A 27,503-nucleotide genomic window follows, 5' to 3' on the forward strand; every position below is an offset into this window, starting at 1 on the left:
TTTGTAATTATGTGTCATTTTAATCACGATTCTGCATAATGCAATCAACGGGGATAGATCATCATTAAAAATAATGCCAAATGTATTGTTTTCGTTTTTGTTTATTCATTTTAACCGCAAAGAAATAGACAATTTTATTTTCATTTACAAAGAAACAACATAAGTATTAAAAAGGTTAATATAGGCTGATTGTTATTTTTTTTTCTCAGCGTAAAAATCTATTTTGGCTACTATAGTACAAAATGTCCATTCAGTTTTTTTCCCAGTTCTTGATGTTTTCGATGATCTGCTGTGCGGTCAGTTTTCCATCTTTAAGCTGTTGTTCAATGAAGCTTTGCAGTTCTTCCCACTTTTTGGACCCTCTTTCGATGCCATCGACTACCACTGAACGTGCAATTTCCAGTTTCTTATTTATGATATCGTCTCTTAATTCAGGCATTTCGTCAAACGACTTCCAGTTGAACGGATGAGGAACGTCAATTTTAAGCTCGCCTTTACGAGTTGATATATATGTTTTCACGACTTCATTGCTAGACTGCTCCAAGTCCTGGAGAACCTGCATGATAAATTCTATCACGGCGTTGTACTTTTCGATGACAAGGTCAATTAGCCGATTTGCTTCAACAATAAACTTCTCATATGAATTAGCAAACTTATCATAGGCGCCTTGCAGTCTAGAACTAAGAACCTGGTTAAGTTCTACTGCAACCTTTCTCGCACTATTAGACAATTCTGTGATTTTTTCGTTAAGGGATACGGACATTCTATTGAACATTTCTCTTGCGCGGTCTTCGGCATCTCCAGCTTGTTGGTAATACTCGGTTAGAAGTCCTCTCACGTTATCTAGAGCTTCAGATACACTTGTACCATATTTTGAAGGCAGTTCCTTTAATGAATTAATGATGTTTTTCACTAGCTGAATAATCTTGTCTTCAATTTCGTAATACTTAACCGACCATCCGACGATATTTGGATCCAAATATTCCTCACGAAGGGCCTTGCCGTAGATGAGCAGCTGTTCTAACTTCTCCGACAACTGTTCGTATCCGCTCTGCAAAACCGTCTGGAGCTGTTGAAGAATCTTCTTGACCCTATCTGCATAATAACTCAGCTTCTTTGCGTACTCAGAGCTGATGGTATCCTTGTACATTTGTTCGATTTGAGCTTTCAGTTCTTCATAGTTCCGGAACTGCATGGCTTCAATGAGTTTTTCTGATTTCTGGCCAACTTGTTGGAGTACATTCTGAAGCTGCTTGAGGGTTTTTTCTAAGCTTGCATTCTGAATATCGGTAAACACATCCCTGATTATAGTATTGAGCTCTTTCAAGAAGTTTTTGATTGATGCAAGTATCTGCGTGCCTTCAATGGTTATTTGCGTACCAGGTATATCGAACTTTACATTATTGAGTGACTGAATGCATGCGTCAAACAGTTTTTGGATCTTCTCGTAACAGTGGTCAATGCAGGACATTACTTTTCGCACACCCATGGACAGGAGTTCTTCGCCGGTGTATCTCTGCGTTTGTCCCGGGAGCTGGAACCTCGTCATCTTGAGAAATTCAATAGCCGCATCAATCAGGTCTTTTACTGTGTTTTGATACCTTCTCAAAACCTGAACTGTATTATCCAAAAACCTTGCTTTCACGTCATCGTAATTGGGAAATGTACTTGCTGGATCTTGATACATTTTTTTAGCATTTTTCATGATGTCTGAATACCTGCTGCTGGCGTGTCTGGCAGCAGACTGAAGCTCATATTCAATCTTATCGATCTGGTTGACAGTGGACCTGTAGGTCGACGTGATCTTGGACTGGAGATGCTCTTTCATTTTACGATGGGCATCACTGACATCCATCCCAAAGTGTTCAGTGTGGTACTTGTTGAAACAGTTATAGACCGCATCAGACATCTTTGGAAGCCTTTCTTTCAAACCATAAAGTGCTTCTTGAACTGCATCTTCTTTCCAGTTAAACTTGTTTTGGATCTTCTCAGGGTTTTTTAACGATATTTCACCTTTCATCAACAGGTTATCTTTTCCAGTAGATGTCTACAGAAATTGAAAATAGAAGACAAAATGTAGCATAAATAGAAAGTAAAATGTCATATATACACCTAAATATTAAACCCACAATAAAATAATTATAATAGTCTGTATATAATATATTAATACTAATATTAGTACTAATAATAATACTAATAATAGTAATACTGATAATACTACTAATACTATTATTATTATTAATAATAATAAATAATAATGTATAATATAAATATAATGTCTGTAATGTTGAATAAAATAGAATATAATATAAATGGATTTCAGTGCAATATTGTGTTTTATAATGGGATATATATGGTTAAGGCATCAGCACGATGTGAATCTATATTAATGAGTCATGTAGTTGACTAGAAAAAAGTAGGAAAAAAAGACACATAAGTTCAGATGAGAAATAATAATTACAAATTGCTATTTTCAGTTTTGACTCATTTAAGATAAGGGATACTGGACATAACAAATGCTACATGTGAAGGATACTGCACGCGATTGTCCTTTTTTTAGCTTTACATTTAATTTAAGTCTTAAATTCGCGAATATATGTTCCTCCAAAGGAGTAAAAAAACAAATACATCTTTAGGTTGAAGTTCTCATATAACAGGGTACGTTTGTAAGCAGGCTTACCAAAGACCGGGTATAGACTTTGCCTTTAATTATTGCGTCTTCTTTCTCAATCACAAGGCCCAAAGTCCCAGTCGATGTACAGGTCACAGACGAGGAAAGCTTGTTGTTCTCCCGCTGACAACGTATTTGTACATTTGTGAAAGTTGGGCTTCTTACGTCTATTAGAACATTATGAGAAGGGAACCTAAGGAGGGAAGCAATATATATCCATAAAAATGGTGTTCTAAATATTTACAATGGACATTTTGCAGCAGAGTCACGTGTATTTTAAAAAATAACATATTATTATACATTGTATACTATTGTGTGTTTATAAGGTCCTGAACTTCAATAATGCTTCATATTTTTTAATCTGTATAAGTGGTATATTGTTTAGTTCCAGCTATAGGACTACAACATTTTTTTTTTTAAGTGTCTTATACTATACTTTATGAATTCTAAAATAATTTGGAACCGATAAGCAAGGCAGATTTATGCAAAGGAGTTTTTTTTAAAGGCATGGTGACAAAATGTTTTAATTATTAACATTTTGGTTTATTATCATTTTACATAGCACGGTTAAAAAAAACATAAATATAATATATATATATATATATATATATATATATATCAATTTTACTATAATATAAGTCAATTGATATTTACAAAAACGTACTTACCTGAGACCATTAAAGGAAATATCCTGTTGCCAATCTATGCTCAAGTCCGGGTGAGCAAGAGTTCCTTTCCCAATGAAATTTAAAGCTTTTCCTACTAGAGAGCTTGTGGCGGAAGCTGAAAATGAAAATAAGATTTTATGAGAAAATATTCTGAAATATTCTATTACCTTTTATAGCTACAGATGATTTTATATACACTTTGGAACACTGTATTTGGCAAAAATAGGCAGCATATAATACATTATTGTTTGCACAGTAACTTCCCAAAATATATAACTCACTAGAAAGTAGAATGCCAAGAATACGGAGGCACGTTCATGTTGCCTGTCCAAGGTGGCTTATGCCATGTCTGCCTCTGCCCGAAACACGTTTATAGCTATTATCAGAGTAGTAGAAATCCAAAAAAGTATACTAACCTTCAAGATCAAATTCCAAAAACTGAAGAGTTGAACTGCTTGTAGCATCAATAGAAGCAACTAGGGATTCAGAGCTGTTTGCCAGCTTGGTGGTCCATGTAAGATTGTATATTGGTGAGTTCAATTGCACGGATCCAGACAAAGACCCGAATGCTGGGATGAACAGACCGGCAGGTAGATTTAGTTTAACGGGTGGAAACTCTATGTTCTGCTCTGGAATTTCGATCGTAGGTAGATCGATGTCTGCAATTTTGTTGGCCAAGCTATTGAAATCCAAGCCGTAGTAACTTTTCGGAAGTGTGTACCTGGCCAGTGTTATCTGATATTGAGGTATGGTTACTTCAAAGAATGGTATTTTGTACTCTTCTAATGTAATATATTTTGTATTGATATCAACTTTGGGGAACTTAACTTTTGGCAGTGAAGGTAAGGTCAGGTCGAATGGCAAGGTACTTAGCTTCTTGTGGATCTTGATATTGCTCAGGTCAATGTTATATGATGGCACGTTCAGATTTGTAAACGGTACTTTAAAAGATGGAATGTTCAATTCTGTTGGCATATCTGGCATCTCCACATTGCTTATTTTGTTTGGAAGATCTTTGATCCATTCTGGAGATTTCAAAGTCAGCGCTGGAAATTTAATGACAAACCCATCGGAAAGCTTGTTCACTGGAATGGGGAAAAAGAAGCCTTCTTTGTTTTTTGTGTATACTAGGGATGTCGATAAACTAAGGTATTGTTTCTCCTTAGCACTTGTTGTGAGATCAAACTTCAAGACATCCCATACACTCTTTTCATAGATCGGCAGAATGATGGACTTCAAGACATCGACATGCCCTTGCAGTGATCCACCAATCTCACATTTGGCGTCCGTTGGGTCATTGGAAAGCTTGATATTATGTGCTACAACAAAATACTCCAAAACACCCTGTCCATTGAAGTCAAATTCTTGCTTTTCGGGGTAAAGGTTTAATGTCATAGCTTCGCTGAGTGATACGGCATCAAAGAAGGAACTTGGCTGTTCAAACTGCAGCTGCACGTTCGAGAGCAAACTCCAGAAGGAAAGCTCGATAGTAGCCTTACACTTTTGACTTCCTCTTGTGGTAAAAGCAGGGGTGTACCTTAGATCATTTTCTCCAACGTGCTCCCAAACGGCGTAAATGCGGCTCGTTGATGCTTCAACCGCAAGGTTTTCAGCAACGTCAAGAGTTGCGAAACCATCGGCTTTAGCGTTGCCCACTGTTTTCATGGAAGATCTCAAACCATTTGAATTCAAATAAGTGCTTGCTTCGTTACTGAGCTTTCCAGAAAATGGTTGATGGGACATAAAGGTTCCAGTGACGTGTCCCTTTGTGAGGCTCTCCAGAGATAGGTATGATGAGAGACCTTCAAGGTTCAGATTGTGATCAAGAGATCCTTTAGCATTATTTCCATATGCTGCTTCATTGAAATCGTAGCTCATTGTCATTTTTGATGAGACTGTAGGTTTGGTTTTTGTGTTACCTGTCAGTTCATGGTTGTATATCAGCTGTAAAATAGGTATGTTTATTTTGCCGTTGGTCGCAACAGATGCCTCGATGTTTCTCCTTCCAAAAGACATGGAACTCTCATGTTTTCCTTCCACAAAAGCATTTTTCAGCGCCAAGCCAGTCGCTAATTTCAGTCCTCGTTTTCTTGTAAGTCCTGATGTTCCATCAATGCTAAATTGGAGAGCATCGATCACAGAGGTTGAGATCACACTAAAGCGAGCAGAGATATCAGACTGATTGTATAACCCTGCACTTGTGGTTAATGAAATTACGTTGGATTTGAAGGCAAATTCATATGTTAGATTTCCCATGGCGGGAATAGAAATGCTGTTCTGCAAACGGGGCAATGTCAACTTGGGCAGACTTATTCTACGTAAAGTATTAGGAACATGAAGCACAGAAAATTCTAGTGACGGCATAACTAATGTGTACATTGGGATGGAAAAGCCAAGTACAGGTAATGTAAAGCCTGGTGTCCTAATTTCTTTGGGAATCACATAGCCAAATGCTGGAAGCTCAGCTACAAACGGGGAAACGTCAATATTGACCAAAGGTATGGTATAACCAGGGATTCTCAATGTTCTTGGGATTTTATTTGCTTGGGTGTCTATTTTGTACTTTTCAAATTGCGCCTTTGCCCCGTTGTATGAGTTTGTTAGAACGTTAACTGCAGCTCCGCGCACTTTTTCAAATTTCTTATTGAGCGTCACCATGTTAGAATTTATGGTATCGTAGATTGCTTCTAGAGGCAGTGGGATTAAATGCACATCTTTGTTCTTCATGTACTGAAGCTTGATGTTCAGGTCAAAATTCTGCTTAGTGGTTGTAAGTAAATTCTTCAGACCGCTTCTTTCCCACAACGAGAATGAAGTAACCTTAGGTGTTTTCATCGTGGTATATGGAACAGGGATTTCTGGAATAGTTATTGGAATGGTCAAGAAATCTAGGTTGGCTTCTCCATTCATTTCTACAGAAGCCCCGATTTTCTCTTCGTTGTTGCCCAGTGAAATCGCATGCGAGGCTTTGTACTGGTTGAACCTGCCGTTGACTTGCCAAGATGCTTGCTGAACGTTGGGGCTGAGTATGAATTCATAGTTGTTGAGGAAGTCAATCTTGCCGGTCAGTCTCATTGGGAAGCTAACCTTTAGATTTCCATTATTGTTAGTAGACAGGCGTATTTCAAATGGCTTTGTCAAGAAGGATAGGCTATTGCTTATTGTTCCGGTCGCCCGTCCGGATAATTCTGCATTATGGGCAGCAGTGAGTTCAATTTTCATTTCACTGACTTGTGCTTTTCCTTTAACTTCCACGATGCTGTTTCCAACGTAAGGACAATCTGCTTTGGACATGATATCAAGATTTACATAGCTTAAGAAACCGGAATCGTATCTAATGCTCTGGTCTAGTTTAAGGTACTTGTCAATGACTCTGTTTGCTCCTGAAATCTCAATAAGGGGTCCTCTTAGGTTGAATTTAAAGTCGGCTTGATGTGTACCTTCATCCGTAAAGAGCGGGCAGGCCCACTTCCAGTTTCCTTTGCCTGCAGATGTGAACAAGATTCTACCAGCTTCAACCGTCGAGTCAATATCATTCTGTAGCTCCAGCTGACTTGTTATCTCCAGCCGGGGAACATTCAGTCTATGAGAATATTTAGTGTTTATATCGGCTGTGAACTTTTTCTGTAACTTAAAGGACATGTCGTTTTGGAACTCAGCTGAATTCTTCTCTGTTTTTAGATTGGCCTTTGTCCCTATTTTGGTCTGAATCTGATTTCTGGAGAATGTCATTTCGCCGTTATGATCAAATTTAACATATTTGTTGGAAAGCAACACAGACTCCTTAAGAATCAGTTGTTCAAGGAGAGGAGCAGATACACGAGCGTCGGCCGCTAGCACAAAAGCCAGAGCTTCCATCATGGATGTGGCCTCCGATGACAGAGTGGCAACAAATTCAGGCGAGTTTTCCGAAACTGTGGCGTTCTTTACCTCGGCTGAGGTTTTCATGGTAAAGAATGGCGATGTCACTTCAAATGAACTGTGAAGCTTGCCGAATGTAGGGACAGATACTGTGTGAGGGATCTTTGGGAGTTGGAACTCAGGTATCGAAATATCAGAAAAGTCAAAGTTTATCAGATTTAACTTTGGTATCCGTAGTTCAGGTATTTGCATACTGGGGACATATATTTCGGGAATAGAAAACGCTGGGAATCCCATGTCATTCATCGTCAGGTCACTCAGCCTTAGATCTTTTAAATATACTTCTGGAGATGGCAATTTAAAGTCGCTCGAAAGTATTTGATCAATTGTCCTTGCAACCTTCACTTTGATCTCATTCAAATCAATTGTATAGGAAGGTACCTTGTAAGTGTTGAAAATAGTAAACTCCGGGGTTACAATTCTTGTGGGAATTTCGAGCTCCCTTAACCGCCTAAAATTGATCTCCACAGAGGGGACTTGCAGGTCGGTGAATGGCACTACGAAGTCGGGCGTCTTGAAGGTCGCTAATCTAAGTGCACGGAGGCTTACTTCAAAAGAAGGAATGTTGAGGAACCCTAGCTTAAATCCTTGTACGGTAAAACCTTCTTCTATAAACCTTTTAACATTTTCAGCCCACTCTCGGATATCGTTTTCTTCGGCAAAACTGGTGATCATCTCCGAGAGGGCGTTCCACTTCTCTGAAATACAGGTCACCAATCGACGATAGGCCTGGCTCACATTTTCTAGATATCTTTGACATTCCTTCTTTATGTCCATAGAATATATTCGGTCTCGTGCATCTTCCAGATTTTCCATTATTCTTACTTTGAAGTCATTAAGTACAGCTGAACTCATGATCTCCTGATACCACTGGATGACGGCAGAGAATTTAGTTTCTCCTAGCTGTTGAATATATTCTTTGGCAACTTTTCTTACATCGTCCAAGTATTGTTTCAGAGCTTCTGCTTTTTGAGGTAATTCAAGGGCTTTCATTTGGTCATTTATTGTTTTAGTTCCTGCCCTGATCCATTCATTGACATCATCCACAAACTTATCATAATTAAATGACTTAATCTTCTTAATAACAACATCAAGATAGTAGTTGATGTCATCGATCAGGCTTTTGTAGTCATAATCTTTCACTTTCTTAACCGCGTCATCAACGGAAGATCGTATTTTGTTGAAATGTGTTTTTACGTCGATAGAATTTAGCATGTCTGCTGCTTTTTGTATTGTTTCTCTTACATTCTGTTGACTAAGGAACTGGAGGAACTTTTCAATGAGCATTTGGATTTTCTTGTCTATTTCATACTCTGTCACGATGTCCTGGAGCTTGTCTACAACAGCAGTGATTTTCTCACTTAACTCATATTCCTCAAACATTGTGACAACAACATTTTCTGCCTGTTCAATGATATATTTAAAGGTTTTAAGGGGAAACGCCTTGCTGATCTCTTCTGCGTATTTTCTCCAGTCGACAGATTTTAGGAACTCTTCTACCTTTTTCTCGATTACCTGAATATCTATTTTCTGGATATAGGCTTGGATTTGCTGTAAGTAATTCGCAAAACTCTTTTTGATTTGATACATGTCATCAACATTCTGAATCCAGGATTTTACACTGTCTTGTAAGTCATCGATATTCATCTCTTCTACAATTTTCCTGAGGTCCTGTATGGTATCGGCAAACTTCTTACGGATTTGATACTCTTCGTCTAAAGCTTTAAGCTGCTCAAAAATGTTTTGGACTAGTATGTGAATCCTTCTCTCTAACCATCTGGTGTAATCGTTGATATAACCCTCCATTCTGGTCATGTACTGCTGTAAGTTTTCTTGCATGAGATTAAAATAGTTTTCTATGGCAGATTGAAGCTCTTCCGCTGTGATTTTATATTCTTCTGTTAGGGATAGTATTACTTTTTTGGCCTCCTGAAGCTTTGCTTCTACATCCAGACTGTTGATGTAGTCGTTCATTTTCTGGGGGATTTTGCTCAAGGTAGCTTTGCATGTCTTCAAATGCTGGTCGATGTCAATGTTCTTCAGGTATTTCTGCACAGCTTGCAGGGAAGTTAGTAAAACATTTCTGAATTCTTCAAAAGAAGCTGACATGCTTTCCATAAACGGTAGGTTGATCACATGCATGTCCTTATTCTTGTCATACTTGACATATCCAGAAATACCAAACTCCTGGGGGGTGTTGACACTATCTCTCAGGTTAAGAGCATCAATGGGATTAAATATGGCAAATGGTAGTTGGATCTGTCTATCTAGTACGGACATATCTGCCGCCGTTTTCCCACTCAGTTCCACTCCAATGGTGTCGAGATTATTATAGGCTCTGAAACTGTGAGAATAGGAGTTCTGGTCCAGGTGGCTTTTCAACTTCCATGAACTTAACTGTTCTGAAGGAGTAAACAATGTAGCGATTTGATAATCTAGTAAAGTTTCGTGTTTCCTTCCGTTATCCAGTAGATGCCTTGTTGAGCCCCTGTAGTCATGAACAAAATTAAAGGAAAGGATTTCAGCGTTCAAGAGGACTTTGCTATACAGTTGACCGGTGTGATCTCCAAGGATCTGAAGCCTTCCATCTCCGGTAGTTTGGGAATCAAACTTAAAGCTGAATGGAGCCACAACAGACTGAATCCTGTTGGTGAAACGCACGGATTTGGTTTCACAGTTTGAGTTGCTGCTAAATGATGCCGAAAGACCAGCAATCTCCATACTGACTCTGTGACTGTGAGCCGTGCCTTGTATATTTGCAACTGTGTCCGTGTTCAGGTTTGTCGACAGACCATTCAATGCCAAAGCGTAGGAATGCTTCACTTCGTCTTTATCGTAGGCTCCTTGCAAATTACCATTGAAATTCATCTTGAAACCCTCAAGCTGCATCTGTCCTTTGTTTGTTAGTGCTAGTAAGCCATACTGGAATTCATTGTTTAACAGTGCCGTCACGGTGTATGGTTGCATCTGTAGTTCAAAGCTTTGCTTATAGGACTTATCAGAGCTTAATGTATTGTCAAATTTGGAGGTGAACTGTATGGAGGCCCTCTCAATGTTGAGCTCATGGCTGTTCTCAAGTTTAATTTGGTCATAGGAGCCCATTAGGTTATTAAAGAATTTCAGGCCCTCTTTGCTAATTCTGAAGTTCAAGATGTTTTTACTGTCCAGCCCAAGAAGGGTTGCTTGATACACACTACCAAAGGAAAGTTCTGTCAGGGCAGCCTTTCCGGAAACTGTTACTTTTGCATTATTTTCTCTGTATCTGCCGTTTGCAGTCATTTTCATTAAAGCTCCTGATGGCCCGATTCCAGCGTTGAACTCGTTCTCCAGTGTTAGAGGACTGAAATTTATATTGGTTGTTGCACTGGTGGACAAGCCCTCTTGGTTGAGTTTCAGGGTGGCTTTGTGGGCACCTCGGTTTTGCTGATTATTGAGAGTTGCGTCGGCGTTCAATTCAAGCCCAAGGGAATTCAACGATCCGGAAAGTAAGGTGTACAGTCTGTGTCGCCTGTAGTCTGCCTGATATTCGGAACGGATTGCTGCCATTTTGCTCGAAAGAGTGGCTTCAAATTTGTTCAGGGCGACCAAGTTGTAGTAGTTGCCGGTTGTATCGGATTTAAAGGAAAGCTGCTTGTTCCTGTAATCTAATGTCATTGTGTTGGACAGAGCCCCATCTTGCATGTCAGTCGTTGAGGTTATCGTTAAGGCATCTCGGAGAGCCATTCCACTTATTTTATTCGTCACCTTTAAGTAAGAGGAATCCATCTTGAAATTAGATTCTGATTTTGCTTGCAAGCTTTCGGTATCTAATGTGAGGACTGTGTTGTAATCAGTGTTCAGAAACAGAGAGGCCAGTTTATGCTCCCCTGCTGCGTCGCCTTCTGTGATCACTATTTTGTTGTTCTTTGTTGACTTCATTGATGACGTTAGTGAAGATTCTATGCCCAAGATGCTTCTGATCGTGTAAGAATAGGATCCTTTAAACATCTCGTTACTTCTGAAGTTGTACAGCTCGTGAAGTTTGATACTTGACTCAAGGAGACTGTGACTAGTAGATCCCTCATAGGACATGCGTAACATTTGCTCGGGATCATAAGATATAAGTGCCGAACCTGCAGCAAAGTAAAAAACAAAGAGTAAATAATCGAGCTCAAATGAGCAAAAAGCAAGAACAATTGAGATCAGCACAAAAAAAAGCAGAGGGCAAAATATAAAAATATATAATTATGATATTGCAGTTTCCAGTTGAGTTGTAGATCTGGACAGAAATGTATTTTATTCTATTTTTTTATTATTTTCTATTATTTTGTATTACTTATTACAAAATATTTTTTTATTATTCTATGTAATTTATTCTATTTTATTAACACTGGTTAATATTCTATGACTCTGTGTCTCCCAATCATCTATTATTCTGCGTTACAGGCCACAGAAAGATAAAAGGATTCCCTCCTGGTTCCTATGCTTGCTACCAATCAAAAAATAATACCATTTTACTCTTATAAAAATGTTTTTTTTTTGTACATAATTACCATATTAAGATATTTTTTACATCCTGTTTTAGTGAAATTACATACCATCAATGTCGTATGACAGAATATCCAAGACTGATTTGGCTCCCATGTTATATTTGGAACTGAAAGTGGTGGCATCGCTGGACGTATTCCCACCGGTGTAAGATGCCGACCAGTTGTAGTAATTGCTTTTGATGTTAGAGGAGAGCTCTAGAACTCCGATTAAAGGAACCCGCAGTTGGTAATGTTCTGGGATGGTGAAGGCAGGGATCTTAAACTCCTGGGACGGTAACCGAAATCGGACTGATGGCATATCTACCGACGGCGTTCTTAAGCTACTTGTCATCATGACTTGATGGCTTGATTTTCCTCCGAAGGGTAATGGAATGTTTATGGTGATGCCATCCTTATTAAGTAGATATTTGATCTTTCCATCGCTACACAAAAAAAAATAAAAAATACAATTTAAAACATGTTTTTTTTTATTGTGAAAAATCTCAAAAAGCAATATTTTTCAGAATATAAAAAATGACTACATTGTTAGTGATATTGTTTACCTGTTTAAGAATAATTCCTCTGGGAAAGGTGGCAAGCCGAGTCCTTGGAAGTCTAGCTCTTTTAAAGCTGACAATTTACTATGAAGTGTTGTTGCGTAAGGCATATCTTTCGACGCGGTACGAAGCCAGTTATTGGCAGCCTGCAGTAAAACGATAAAATGGTAAGAAATACATTAAATAAAAGCATGAAATAATGAGATCAGCGCTGTTGCTCCGGTTTGCAATAGTAAAAATGAAAATATATACGCAGGACTCACCACAAATGACTGAGATACAATGTGTCTGAGGGTCATGTCGGTTTGAGGAACCTTATAGTCCAGCACGTCGTTTGCATAGTTCTTCATGGACTCGGGATAATTGGCCATATCTTCAAATCTAATATCAGGCAGCTTGGAAACCAGTTTCTTTAAGTTGGAATTGGAGTCGGTGCTCCATTCTAATTCAATCTTGTCATTGTCTATAACCAAAATATGCATCAGTCCGAGAATATTGAATGAAAGATACACACAATGAATGAACCAAGACCTTTTTAAATGGCAGCAATCAGCATACTGCTTGCTAAGTATAATGTATAAAAGTATAATGTTATGTTTAAGGTTTTAATGTATCTCATATACTAAAGTCGATATTGTAACCTCCCAAGAGCAGGGCCTTCTTCCCATTTTGTACCGGTTTGTTATTGCGTGTGAATGATTGTAACAGCGCTATGGAACCTACTGGTGCTATATAAATAAATATAAATATATCATGAATCTCCATAATACGTAATATGTGGTTTTATATTATATACAGAATACCATAATAATATAATTTTTATTATTATTATTATCTTTTATTTATATAGCACCAACAATCTACGCAGCGCTTATTAATCCATATTAAATACAGATGTGAATATAAACAATGACATATGTATTTTCCTTTTCCATATGGGATGTGGAAGTATCGCCTATCGTTCTACATTCTATAGAGAAAGCCATATTTGTTGCAAATTAAGTGCGCCTTACATTTAAAAGGGTACAAAAGCTTTCATCCAGTTTAACCAAAAATGCTTACATTGACTGAAATAAGTGATTAAGCTGATACATTTTTTTTTTAAATTACAATAAAAGGGTGCTATATATGCAAATGATTCGATTGTATGGTTACCTACCATATGTAAAAACTATATTCTGTGATCCGGAAAATGCGCAAATATTGGCTGACGATTGTAACTGAAGTTTGAACACGTTGAGTAAGTTCTGAACGGAGGCTTCTGCTTTTGCTTCGGAGTGCAAGCGCGGGATAGAAAGGACTCCACTCAACGTGGCTTCATTCTCGGCAGAGCTGAAAAATATTAAACACATTTTTAGGTCCTTATATCTAAATTTACGTTGCGTGTTAAACATATTTTAACTGAATTTTTTTTATTTATAGTTTTTAATATTTTTTCTATATTTTTTCTAACATTGTTTTTTTTTAAAAAAGTGAAAATTTTTTATTTGCGACAGAATATCGGGGGGCCATGAATTACCTTAGCTTTCCGGTGAGCGTGACTTCAGAAATTTGCTGATTGTGGAAATCAACGACGACGGAATATAATCCTGGAGACTGATCATCGACTTTTACACCGACACCAAAGTCAACAGCGGATTTTGGAATCTGGACATCGCTGGAAAAGGTGATTTTGTTGCGGTTGTATTTTGTGGTCCACGTTGCTTCACAAGATTTTGCACCTGAAAAAAAACCCAAAACATTATGTTTAGTTAAAATGAGTATACATGACATCACCGGAAGAGACAAAAATCTGTATAAACCATAAATAAATATCTACCTTCTGCCTGAGCAGAAAACACCAGGGTGTCTACAAGGTCTCGTCCATCCTTGTTTAGCCGGTAGCTGGCCGTCAGGGAATACTCCTCAACATCTCCAGTTGGTTGAATTTCTAATTCAAATCTTAAAACAAACGCATATGTTTATTTTTATTGTATAAATTTATATTTATACCAATATAAAATACTTTTGTATGGGTCAGGTTGTCAGGCGATAAGGGTTAACACATCAGTAATGACGTGTGTGTGTGATTTTCTACAACTTTAAAAGAAATTTTGAGGTAAAAAAACTGACAAGGTGGCTCTTTATAGAGGGGAAAACATAAACTTATACATTTGAATTGCGTTTACAGGTTTAGTCTCATCGTCGTCTGCTAGCGATGACATACAGATATGTCAAAATGATACATACATATGTGTGCCGTGTCACGGAATGCTATACATGTTAAAGATCTACTTATGTGTCCACGTCGCCCCCTGGTGGCCAATAAAGATATGTTCAGGGAAGTGTCATGAACGTAGAGGCACAGTTGTTCCCGGATGTAATACAATATTATTATTTCAACCTATAAGTGAGGAGGGAAAAGTCATATATTGTGTACCTCGTCTGTCCAGTTAGCGGGAAGTATGGGGCTTCATCTTTAGTGCTGGCGTTGGAATATGCCGTGTTGATGCAATACTTCAAACCGGTCAGCAATGGTCGGCAAGATGACCACTCGTTTCTGTTTTCCGCGATAGAAGCCATGACTTCTGTCTTCGCTGCATACACCAGGTTAAAGTTGTTGCTGAGAAAGTATAAAATAACTCACTTTTATTTTACTGTGTTTACAGAATAAAAATAATACTTTAAATAGGAGTTGCCCCCCCCCAACAAGCTCTCTGTCAGAGATTATGTACCTAAAGCTGAAGAGTTTTGTTGGTCCTTTGGGAGCTGGAATTGAAAACCTAATTTGGCCATCCTTCAGCGAAACTGCGGCCTCGGCTCCTGTCTCGTGGAAAAGGTTGGAGTTCATCTGTACTGCGTGCTTAGAGAACCCAGGAATCTGCACTCCCAGTTGGGTTACAAATTCCAGGGAAATGGCGGGCTTCAGACTGAATTCTGCCTTCGCCTGTATAGGACGATAAATGTACCAATAAAAGCGCATGACAGAAAATGGGAGAAATCCATCTTTGGGGCGTGGAACATGTCTTTGCCATTCAACCGGAATTAAAAATAAACTAAAAAGAGGTTTAACCCCTTAATGAGAAAGCCTGTACATGTACAGGTTCAAAATGCATTGTTTTCAATGGGTTTAGGGGCCTCTCATTGTCCTTAAGGGGTTAAAGAATTCTAGGTTACCTGGTTTGCCTATTACAATACTTTTTTTTATCTTTACTTCATTCTGTGCCGCCGTCCTACTGTTGATTTCTGTCCTATTCCTTACTCCACAGAAGCTAAGCGTTTTTGGGCAAATTAATGCCGATTATGTTAACTTTTGTGGTTTCTCACAATTCTGTTGGCAAAGTTAGGCCGTGGAATTTAGCTCTGGCTCTTGAAGTTTTAAAATGGCTACAAAACACAAACCAAGTGTTAGATAATACTCACATTTTTGTAGCTAAACTTTGTGCCTGCCTTTGCGCCTGGAGCAACCGTTCCAGATAGAGAAACCTGGAGCTGAAGGCCCGAGCCGGTGGGAAGGTCGAATTCATTGTCCAAGAAAATGTAGTGAAGGAAGAGATCCTCATCAATACCTCTGGACATCGCCTTTAGCATCTAAAAAGAAAACAAAATCCGAGTTTCAATGAATTATACCGTGCTATTTGGTTAAAAATGACCAATCTCTTCATCACATGGTCTAACATCTAAGTAGACCCTACCAATCAGCACGTTTTTCTCTTATAATTGTCATAAATGCCCCCCAAAACATAACGTTATGCATTTCCTTATGATGTCAGCATCTTACAATGTATCAGAATGTTTACATAGAATATAGAATATTTTCCTCGTACCCGCGCAGGTAGCTCTCGTAGGGTCTGGAAGGTCGTCGGGAAGATGTTCTCAATGATTTTAAGGTCACTCAGTTTGATGTAACCCAGTTCTTTCCCAAGGATTTCCAGGTACGCCTTTGCTTCGGGGGCATCGCTTGCTCGGACATCCTTTATCAGTTTCTCAAGGATAGGCAACATGGCTTTTGTGAAGTCCTGGATAACGGGAAAACAACAATAATAATAAAAAAAATTAAAACCGGTGGTCCTTGTCCTGTACTAATTTTTCACGCAGAAAGAGAAGATGCCTCCGTTAACTCGTCACTTAGAGGACATTTTAATAACTTGAAGATAAGAGAGTCTCAAACTGGCCATCCAAGGGAGTGTGCGATACCACAGTACACACAGTAAGATGTCACGTTAGCATACAAGACCTCAGAGGTCTCACCTTCCAATGTAAGATCCCCGAGGTCTTGAAAACAAGTAAATGTTGGTCAACTTAAATGGGGCCAATACATCATTTGGGGCCAATACATCAATATCAAGGGGTTGATAAAAAGTAGCATTTTTCAAAAAATACTGTTCTCAAAATTATCTTACAGACCCTGTAAATAAATGAGATTTTTTTTTGTGTGTATAAGCCCTAACAAGAGCTGAATTCTCAGACCGGAGTGAAAGTTTTTGCGATTTATATACATCTTTTACTGAATTATAAAAACGCAAGCCAACATGGACCTTAAAGATAAACCTTCATATTCCTTACTTATTTTTCAAACATGTTTGTTTATATTAATATTTCAAATAATAATAATATTAATAATAATAATATCAATAATAATAATAACAAGAATAATAATTATTATTATTATTATTTTTATAATTATTAATTAAAATTCACATACAAACAGATTTGGCGTGTGGTTGCATGGACCTTACCTGGTCTGGTTTGCTGCCTCGGGGGACGTTAAACCACTTGAACAAAATCTCAGTGACTTTGTCGGGAACTTTGCCGTCCGCCCAGTACAACGCCTTCATGGTGCAATCCGGGAAGAAACCTCCTTTCCCGAACAGTGCATCCAGCGTCGGTTGGAAACCTTTTCCTTCTATACTGACCTATAACGTAAGGTTTAAATGAAACTAAAGTAAGGTTTAAACAACTGTAATTCTAATATTATTTATTCACAGGCATTTATAAGGCTAGACAAAAGTTTGAATATAAAAATAAAAAAAAATGGCCACTATTTTTCTATTTAAAAGCTTTTTGTTTCTCCTAAAAACCTTACTCATGAACTCAAATTAGATCATGGCCAAAAATATGTCTTCGTTTAACCAGAACTAGTAACAATTCCAACAAATCTATCCATATTTATTAAATGGTTTGTGGCACCAACCTCAAACATGTCAAAAGACTGTCCAAAAACATCGAGGGTGGCCTCTAGCATGGTTTCCTCGGGCATGTAGCTTCCCGAGTCAAAAATGACATTTCCTTCAAGTTTGGCGCCCAGAGCGCCATCTGCTCCTGGAACGTGCACGTTCTTGGATATTTGGTAGTTGCGTGATAATTTAGTGAAGCCCCCAATAACCTCGGGTACCCCAATGTCCTTAAGAAGCTCTTCCAAATTCCCCTTAAGCCTGTAAGAAAAGAGAGATATGCACATTATGAAGATTTAACATGATACAGGCCTACATCACAGGATATAAAATCTAACACAATTAAATGATTATAATTATAACAATAAATCTATGAGTTTAAAACATCTCAGATAAAAGTATATTAAGTAGATGGAAAATTGTCTTTTTTCAAAATGCTTTTTTTTAACATAAATCATTTCATTACATGAAATGGTAAATTGCTTACTAATTTTCACAGAATTTTTTGTTGCAATACTGATAATTATCATTAAAAAAAAAGTGAAAAAAAAGATGGATTTTTGTCTGGACTTAATTTAGATTTGTTTACTCCACCACCTCTGTGTTTCTTCAAAATACATCTATTTTATATATTTTCAACCTGTTTTTTTCCCGCTCCTCCTACCGTAGATCTTTAAAATAATAAAAACAGTCAAATAATATGGCAGCCAGTTAGCTGATGGAATGTTGGAGTAAATCGGAAAAGAGAACTGAATTTTAATTACAATTTTATTATATTGTTTACATTTTGAAAGTTGGAAACTCTTTACTTACAGTTGAGTCTCGGGCGCTTCCGATTTCAGGATGTTAACAATATGAGAAGCCACGAAATTCTTCACTTGCTCGTTGGTTTCAGTGTTCAGGGTGTTAGTGATTTCGCGGAGGCTGGATTCCGAAGGGTCCTTCATCACCATGAGATACGCTGCCAGTCTCTTTTGTGCTGGAGAACTACTGTCTTGGAAGACCCCGACTAGACTTTCCTGGACCTAGACAAATTATAATGTATGTTTTTATAAACGCATTTTATAAACGCAGCTTATACTACTCTGTAGGGGAACTTTACGTTAACTATCATTTTTCATCGGATTCACCCAAAACCAAAGTTTTATCCATCATTTTTTGGTCCTCTGTCCACTTAAAGGGTTAAACCTTTTTACTCGGTCCAACATACCTCACGGGTAATGGTCATCCTTCGGAATGCTTGGATTGCAGCCTTCTGTATTTCGTCTGATGGCGATCGGCTCCTGGCACATTGCAAAAGGGAAGACTTAATCTCGGCATTAGCGTTCTCCATGGCTTTACCCATAATGCCAATGGCCTGTAAAAAGAAAACAAATTTAAATATACGAGTAACTGTATATATATATATATATATATATATATATATCCCTATTCCAGACATGTAATATGAATTTTATATACCTTCAAGGCAAGGAATGTATGATCTTTGTCTCCGCTACATTCATTTGCAATGAGTGATGTCATGTAATCGGCAACGTCCTTCAGGTCTTCTGTGACTGTGTTTGTGTCTTCATAGAAACTAAAATGTTATCATAAAAATAAGAAACCATCAACATAATAGTCGATTAGCATTAGTAATAACGTTAATTCTTCCGGTCACACTACATGGCGGCTGCTATTGGTTGGGTGATTCTTCGCATCTAACTTTTCACTGTAATAATCATGGAATAAGGTAAATGAGGATAATGGGATCATTTTCTCTGCCATTTGAATAACTGATTTTTTAGACTCGCATACCCTCACCAGTGATGGCCTTCTCTATAGACAGCCTTATTTTTAAGAGGCAGATGGTACATGTTTATAGGCATGCATAGTATATACTGTATAAGAACAACTCAACCCGTTTATTTAATTGGGCTTTAGATACAAAAAGGCTAACGGCTCGGACTTCATAGAACCTAAACTTAAGGTCTGTGCAGCGCCAAGGCTCAAGACACTTACTTGCTGACGGCATGGCCTAAAGCATAAAAAGTTGCTCTGCTTTTTTGATACTGAGCCATGTTGAGAAGTTCCCGAACTCGCTTGGTGCAAGGGGAAGGCAGGAGTCCCAGGCTGTATGTGACTGCGTCGGTCAACATCGGTGAAACATATCCACTCCTGAGGATCTGAAGTATAGCCCCAAAGCATTCAGCGGTACCACACTGGACCAGAGCTTGCAGCGCAATCGGGCTGAAATCAATAAATTGGGGTAGAGACTGTATTAATAAGCAAGACTCACAAACAGTATTCATAGGGCTTCATAAGCGAATATACCTTTTTCCTTGTTTTCCTACAAAATCAGGTAACTTAATACGTTCATATCTTAGGATCCTTAGATTACGTAAGCCTGCAACTGTCATTCCTGCCCGAAACTTTGTATAAAAGTACCAGAAGGCTCACGGGCAGGGCTCTCGACTCCTGTCGTCTCTGTATGTGTTAATGTATATGTGTTATATATTTGTGAGTGCTTTGTAATTTGCTGATGCTTTATAAAAGGTGATAATAATAATAATAATAATAATAATAATAATAATAATAAAAGAAGAAGAATGCGTGTATCCTGTAAAAGCAAAGGTACATAACATGCTATACAGTGCCATACTGACACCTAGTGGTAATTGTGTGAACTGACTCTGGCTCATTAAATCATTGAATTACTTATTGACGATGATTTATTGATTTATGCAGAACCAGCATATTGCGCAGATCTGATTTTTTTTTAGTAATTTATTAATTAAGAACATGAAATTCCATCAGAATGAAGGGGAAAAAAATCTGTTCTGTGTATAACGCCACACACAGTGTTTTACATTTACCTAACTTTTCGGCTAACTAATTTCTCTAAAATGACTATTATTATTGGTGACCATTTAATTTTTAACAGATAAACTCAGTCTTTATTATCACTGTATCATTACTGAAGGCGCTGCACATTACCTATGGTATACTATATTCATGTTTCTTTTTTTTTACCATATAATACCATATAATGATATAATTTGAATGATACATTATTACTACCAAATACAATGCACAATGCTTCTATAAAATACACGCAGGTAAACTTCAATAATATATACCTTGATAGAGCTGTCATTTTTGGAACAAGAGGACCCAGAGTTTCGTTGTTTAAACTCCTCAAGGACCTCACAAGTTTATAAAAGCGGCCGGCTCTCTGCTGGTTTTGCCCGGACGTTGACATCTTCTTCAGTTCCTCGAAGTTTTCCAAGACGTCTTCGTTGGCGGTAACGGAATCAGAAGCCTCTAGGGCCAGGCCTCTTGACAAAGATGGATCTATGAACGAATGAATAAATCACAAAAAAAAATTTAGCAACACAATCACAAGATCCATCCTCACGTATATCACATTTTAAAATAGAAAATACAAAGTAAAAACAGTAATGTTTCACATCAATCACTGCCTTAATAATATAAACTAAGCCTTATTACAATGGTGGGACTAGGCAGATCCAAGCTTGTCTTCATCGATCATTAGATATTCCTTGGTAATGATGAGTTTGGACGCCAGTGGGTAGGGTTCTGAACGCCCCTGTTTCAATATTTATGCTCAAATTTCTGAACCGGATGGGCCAATTGACACTTTCCTTAAATGCACAGTTTCCATAACGTCTATGTTCTTCTTAATGTGAACAAGCAGGACTTTGGACCAAATGTGGGCTTCGACTCTCTAGCTTGGCAAAAGGGATGCTACAAATCCCAACACAGGGGCATGCAATGGACTTTAGGCTCCTTGAAGGAGGGTCTATTGCTGATTGGGTCCCATACACGTTAATTGGACAACCCACGCTGTTCCCACCATAAGCCAAGTATACGTTCTTATTAAAAGGACCCTACCATGCGCCTTATTTTCTATTTGCCATGCAGTCTTTTAGTGTCGGCGCGCTGCTAAATCAGTCCTATTTTGCTGTTTTATCATTTTTTTTTCTGCTTATGGAGACAGGAAATGTTTTATGGAAAAACTGAAAAAAAAATGCAACATTGGGGAAAATAACTGAGAAAAGAAAGTTGTCATTGTGCCCAACATTCTGTGATTTGTTTCCGTATTAAAGAGGATTAAATTACTGTTTTTAAAATATTAATCACGGTGCCTGAATAAATAATGATAGGAAAACGGTGGGTAGCTAGAATACGTTATCAAAAGCCGTACTTCCAATACAGAAAAAAACATCTTAGTACCTGCTAGAAACTCTCTGTTGTTTGTCTTAGAAGTGTCTTCCAGCTTCAGCGACTGTGTGACCTTTGCTGTAATACCATATTGACCTCTGAAGAAAATAAGGAATACGTTATTATCCCCAAGAACCGGAATGATTTATCGGACACTTGATATGTGGTGTAAAAATATAAAATATATTATATGCCATTGAGATTCCATATATTTTATATTATTCCATATAAATCAATATTGTTTTCCCGTTTGGTGTGAGTTTGATAATTGGCTTCTAGCCTAGTGGATCTCACTATTTTGTTTATTTACTAAAATAAATGTAGGACCAATTCTGGGTGTAAATACTCAGTATCCAGGACACCTTGATTTTCTGACTTTGATGGACTTAAGAATTTAAATTGGCCCTAGGACTTTACGGCCAATGGCCAATAAATGCCATAAATAATAATTAAGGAGGTTTTTTCTTTTTTCTCTCATACGCTGACATCACTCCCGGTAATTATCATTAAAACCGTTAACGTCTATGTTGTCAATATGACAATATATTTTATATACTTTTCTTACTTGTTAGAGAAGGGGAGGAAAATGTGACTTTCCGCACAGGAGACTTCCGTGACTTGCTTTCTTTTAGTTTCCAAGGTGTACTGGCAGGACTGACTGCTCTTGATTAGCGTGGATAATGGGGCATTCTGTAAAAAAAAAAAAAAATACAAAAAAACATACATTCCATTAATAATACATGCAACCAATATCTTAACTATCTGCTTAGAATCATGTAATATCTAGCTTATATGCAGAAGAGCTTGTCCATATTCCTTCACGGGATTAAACCCTACCACTTCTGCTGGAAGGTTATTCTATGCGCTCAATTCTTTTTTCACAACATCCAAGCACCTGGTGCTCTTATTTTTAAGTACGACCTCTTGTTCTAATATTGCTTCTATTATTATATATTTTTTTTTCTTTTTCTTTGGGGGATTAGACCAGGCCATGTAAATGGTCGCATCATGAGTTGTATTTAAATGGTTTACATCCATTCCGTGGATGTTTTATGATTATTGTCTGTTTCATATCTTATTTATATTTTGTACGATTCTGAAGTGATGTTTTATTTTGGAATAATAAAATAAAAAAATAAATAAAAAAATAAATAAAAAAAAGATGAAGAAGTCTGCGCTACTCACCAATCCTTTGAAAAGTGCGATTGGGCTAACATAATCCCTAATTGGAGTGAAACGGTCGCAGTTCTTCAGATTTCTGACAACTGTGCCATCTGCTACTGTCGTTCCTTTGCTGGTTGAGACGGCTACTTCGCTGGAACATTTCCCATACACGGTGTCCTAAAGGAGATGATGTAAACGAGGTTACGTGTCATTTAAAGCCCATTTTCTTAAAAAAAATAAAAAAAAATGTTTAAAATTAATCATTGTGTTCATGTGACATAAAGCATATCTGGATGGAGATTGGGATGATTCTAATGCTTTTGTAGACATTGCTGAGTTCTGCGCTCCTCAAAAGGTTTAATTCTGTTTCGTCAATTAAATACCCACTTAAACATCATCGTTTTCGCCTTTTATATAAATAAGGATAATCATATTTCTTAAAAAAATGTACAATAATAGAATGTTACCATTGGATCCTCATTCTGTGCGTCTTCTGGAACTAAGAGCGCTGAAATGATGCCTCTCTTGATGTTCAGAATACTCAACGGTTCGTCCGCTTGCGGATATAAAACGATCTGTTTCCCGTAGGAGATACTGAAACTCACGTCGTTCCTGTTACCGACAGAGGGAACCGTGAGTTATTCCCGGCCAGACGCAGATAAACAGAGAAAAGAGGGAGCGATAGCAGCCGTAAAAAGTAAGAAATCTGTTCAGAGGTCTTGAACAACAAAACAAACAACAGTGATAATAATCACAATCAAATGTTTCATCCAAAATAGAAAATCCTGTTAAATATTTTTCATTAACCCCTTAATGACAAAGCCCAAACATGTACAGGCTCAATGGGTTTTCAATGGGTTTAGGGACCGCCCATTGTCCTTAAGGGGTTAAAAAAAAAATCCAATAGAATGTTTACTAACTTGGACATAGCACTGGAGAATTCTTCCGAATTCTTGGACTTCTTCAGCAACGCCTTGCCCTCGGAGCTGAAGCCGTACACCTCTCGCAGGGTGCACTGTTTGATCCGTAGAATGAAGCTGCACGGCTGAGGGACCTCCAGTTCTACCTGTGGTGGTCATAATGTATAAGCAAGAACAAGTTAGGGCTTAATGGTATAGGACGATTGCCAAAGTTATACTTTGTGCCTTATCATTTTCCTTGAGGTTTCTACCTTGCAGTTGAACTTGGATCCGCTTTGAGAGTCGGCTGTTCCGGTGACTCCGGTAGATGTTCCGGCTTCGTAGTTATATACATATTTTCTAAGGTGCTTGAATTTACTTGAATCTTCTAAAATATAAAGGAAATTAACCTTGCGTGAATATTCGTCTTCTCATCCGCTTTATCACATAATAGTCATTTTTGGCCATCTTTAATGAAAGGATAATACACAAGGCTATGACTGGTGGTAAAGAGGCGGTCCTGGCCCTTTAGGGCCGACGGCCCCCTGATGGTGTCAGGGGAGCTGGATATGACAGCCCGCACATTAAAACGATCACATAACATGCCATCAGGCACATGCAGCTGGACGTTGCACACTATAGCTCCCGATCTGCTGGACGGGTGTGTATAGAGCAACGTCAGGCAGTAGCTCACTGGGCTTTTGCCCGGTGTGCCAGTTGGCCAGTCCGGCCCTGATAATACATAAGAAATAATTACAATTTCTTGTTAGTTAGGAATTTGGGAATTAGGAATATAATATCGTTGAATTTATGGCCAGCCAATAAGATAAGAGTTACCAAAAATGTACAAATTTACATATCGTATGTAGCTAAACGAAAATTAAAGCAAAGGGTTTTTGATGCGAAAAGGTGATTTATTGCTAGTAGGTGTCAACACGGTTCTTTTAAGGAGTAAAGTTGTCAATACCGAAGAATTCTAGTGCTCTAAACTATTTGTCGATTCTTTTAGCTGTCTCTTTGTAGACATGATTTGGGTTGAAAATCTTTTTTTTATTTATTTTCTTTAATTTGCGGGCTAAAGCTTGTGTGATTTAGATGGATTTTGATTACTTTAACAAAACAGAACACAGAAAGCTTTTAGTTCAGAGGTGACGTTAATGACATCATGTTAAAGATCTACGCATCGTTCGAAAACATCTTTTCATATTGAATCAACTAGCTGATGTTATTGCTATTCTTTTATGGGGTGAAAAAGGTAAATGCATTCTTAAATATCCTTCATAAAGAACATGCGCCATGTTACAATCGTCTCTTTGCAAAACCAACAAAACATTTATTTTTTTTCAACAGGATTAACGATTTCTGTAAAAAAGTGAAATGTGGGTCAGTTCTGTGTCACACAGAAACCTAAATGTACTGTTTATCCTTGAACCTTCTATTAAAACTGTGTGTAACGGCGCTGACTATCGGTTATTAAAAATATAACTCATAGTCAAGAAAAAAAAAAAAAGCAATCCCAATGGCTTCTAAAAAAATGAACCATGGGCTAAAGTATACTGTATGTAGGCTTGTGATCAGGGCCCCCTTTATCTAATGTATCGATCGTCACAGCCTGTCAGTTCTAGTTTTGTCAGACCCTTTGAACTTGTGGACTGTAAGAGGCGCAGCGGGAATTATTGGCGCTATATAGATAAAAGATAATATAATGTTAAAATTGTAGCGTGTAATACACCAAAATGCCATTAGAGGGCACTGTGAACTCATAATAGATAAACTGAATATAAACAGGTTAATTCCATAGTTTGTCCAGAGTTCCAGTTCCTTTATTAGAGGAACAACACGCAACACTTCCAGTTAAAAGGATGCACTCCAGCCTTCAATACAAAGGTTAAATACACAGTACATTGTGCCTAATCCCTGCGCAGATTATCAGTTATAAATTATTATCCACGCTGATACGGCTGGTATGAAGTCAGCTCTGTATATGCTGACTCCAAGACTAGTAGCATAGGTCACCCATGATAATGATTTTCTTCTCTATGGAGCAACGGTGGAAAACAGTTGACCTCATTACTTTAACCCCTTCACCATCACAGTGATCATGTGGGTAAGGACCCTGCTGGGGTACCAAACAGGTAGCCTTCCAGCTGTTGGAGAACTGGAACTCCCATAACACTGAGCCAGCTGTAGATACAATCTTTTTCGTATAGGATGCATACTGGAGGCAGCAGCTCTACGCAAACTAGGGAGTTACTAAAAGGTTACATAATAATTACTAACATAATATAATAACATAATATTACTTGGTAATTAATGGCAGTAGACAACTTTAAGGTGGAGAACATATATTCCAAAGAGAAAAGAAATATGCTTAATGCTTTAAAAATAATCTCAGAATATATATATATATATATATATATATATAGCACCAACATATTCCATAATGCTGTACAAGGTAACACAGTATCAGTGAGTCCAGGACATTAGATTGCATGGTTAGGTAAGAACAATATTTCCATTTTTTTTCCCCCAGTCAATTAATGTACATATTAAATCATACACATTAACATAACGGGAATAAAATCTTACTTAAGCAGGTTGGATTCAGACTATCTGACCCATCTTCCTCTGCAATGAGAAGAAAAACAATTGTCAGATTTGTACGCATTTAAAATTACTAAAAACATTAAAACAAAAAAAAACATTCTTAAACTCTTCAATGCTGGGGATAGGCTAAAGTTTTATACAGTACTCTATAGAATGAGCTTAAAGGACAAAAATTTAACTACATCAACAACCATATGGCACTAAATGAGAAAATACTTTGAGCTCCGCTTTATGTTCTCCATCACTTTGTTATATAATTCAGATACATAAACATGCACCGGTGGAAAACATTGCATTAAACAGACAATACTAGTCTCAATTATATTAAGTATCATAAATGTTTTGGTTTTTTTCTCATGTTAAGTTCCTCTATAGGTATCTCTCTAAAATGACTCAGGTATGGTACGGTCTATTCACTAAAACTGAATTGGGATGTGATGTTGTTAACCTCATCATGTCTATGTCTAACTAATGCCAACTATCACATAACAACACATAGTGTAATAATAATAATATTAATACATTCACTTTGTGGTGTGAATATGATATAATAGTAATACTATAATAATATTCATTAATGCCTTTATTTACAAAGAATTACACTGTAAAAAGTCAGCAGCAATTAAAATATTCATAGAAAACCAAAACTACTGTCCATAAAAGCCAATATTTTGCTATCAGATATTGCTAATATTGAAAATAATTATTATGTAACAAATAATTACTGCAAACTTATAAACGTATTTATATTAATTTCAATGTTTCAGTGGTGCTGAATGTTTTTATTTTTAACTATACCATAGTGAATCCATGACTTTATTGTTACCTGTAAAATAACCCCAAATAAATTCCCTTCCCATTATGTACAGTTTAACTTTCTTTTTAAGGTGCCATTAAACGCCGTTTAACTTTCTGCTAAAGATGCCATTACTCTGTAAGGTATAGAAGGTTCCGAAGTAGAATTATCCAGTTGGATGAATCAATCCATTACTTACGAGCCAAGGTGGAACTGCTGAAAATCAGCACAAGGAGCACAAGCTTCCTGGTGCCCATGGTGAGCTACTGAAGCTCTCTGGGGCTCCTGAGGTCCTTCCAATATTGGCTTTGTCTTCTTATATCCCAAAGAGAGAC

General features: G+C 37.5%; 1 protein-coding gene across 1 annotated transcript; it reads right to left on the reverse strand.

Moving 5' to 3' along the window:
- APOB (apolipoprotein B) lies at positions 1-27,503 on the reverse strand. The gene is made up of 29 exons (XM_053460238.1): positions 27,368-27,503; positions 26,355-26,393; positions 24,038-24,153; positions 23,787-23,932; positions 23,334-23,478; positions 22,888-23,043; positions 22,268-22,392; positions 21,715-21,800; positions 20,598-20,811; positions 19,480-19,707; positions 18,940-19,057; positions 18,689-18,835; positions 18,292-18,503; positions 17,499-17,739; positions 17,044-17,220; positions 16,132-16,323; positions 15,728-15,895; positions 15,040-15,251; positions 14,745-14,927; positions 14,145-14,266; positions 13,845-14,046; positions 13,485-13,657; positions 12,589-12,788; positions 12,332-12,471; positions 11,838-12,211; positions 3,756-11,372; positions 3,340-3,454; positions 2,681-2,864; positions 1-2,047 (listed from the first exon to the last, which is right to left on the reverse strand). Exons 1-29 carry the CDS (start codon positions 27,423-27,425, stop codon positions 251-253), a joined length of 13,887 nt encoding a protein of 4,628 aa, XP_053316213.1. The 5' UTR covers positions 27,426-27,503; the 3' UTR covers positions 1-250.

Source organism: Spea bombifrons, chromosome 3 (genome assembly GCF_027358695.1).
Source record: "Spea bombifrons isolate aSpeBom1 chromosome 3, aSpeBom1.2.pri, whole genome shotgun sequence".
NCBI classification, from domain to species: Eukaryota; Metazoa; Chordata; class Amphibia; order Anura; family Pelobatidae; genus Spea; species Spea bombifrons.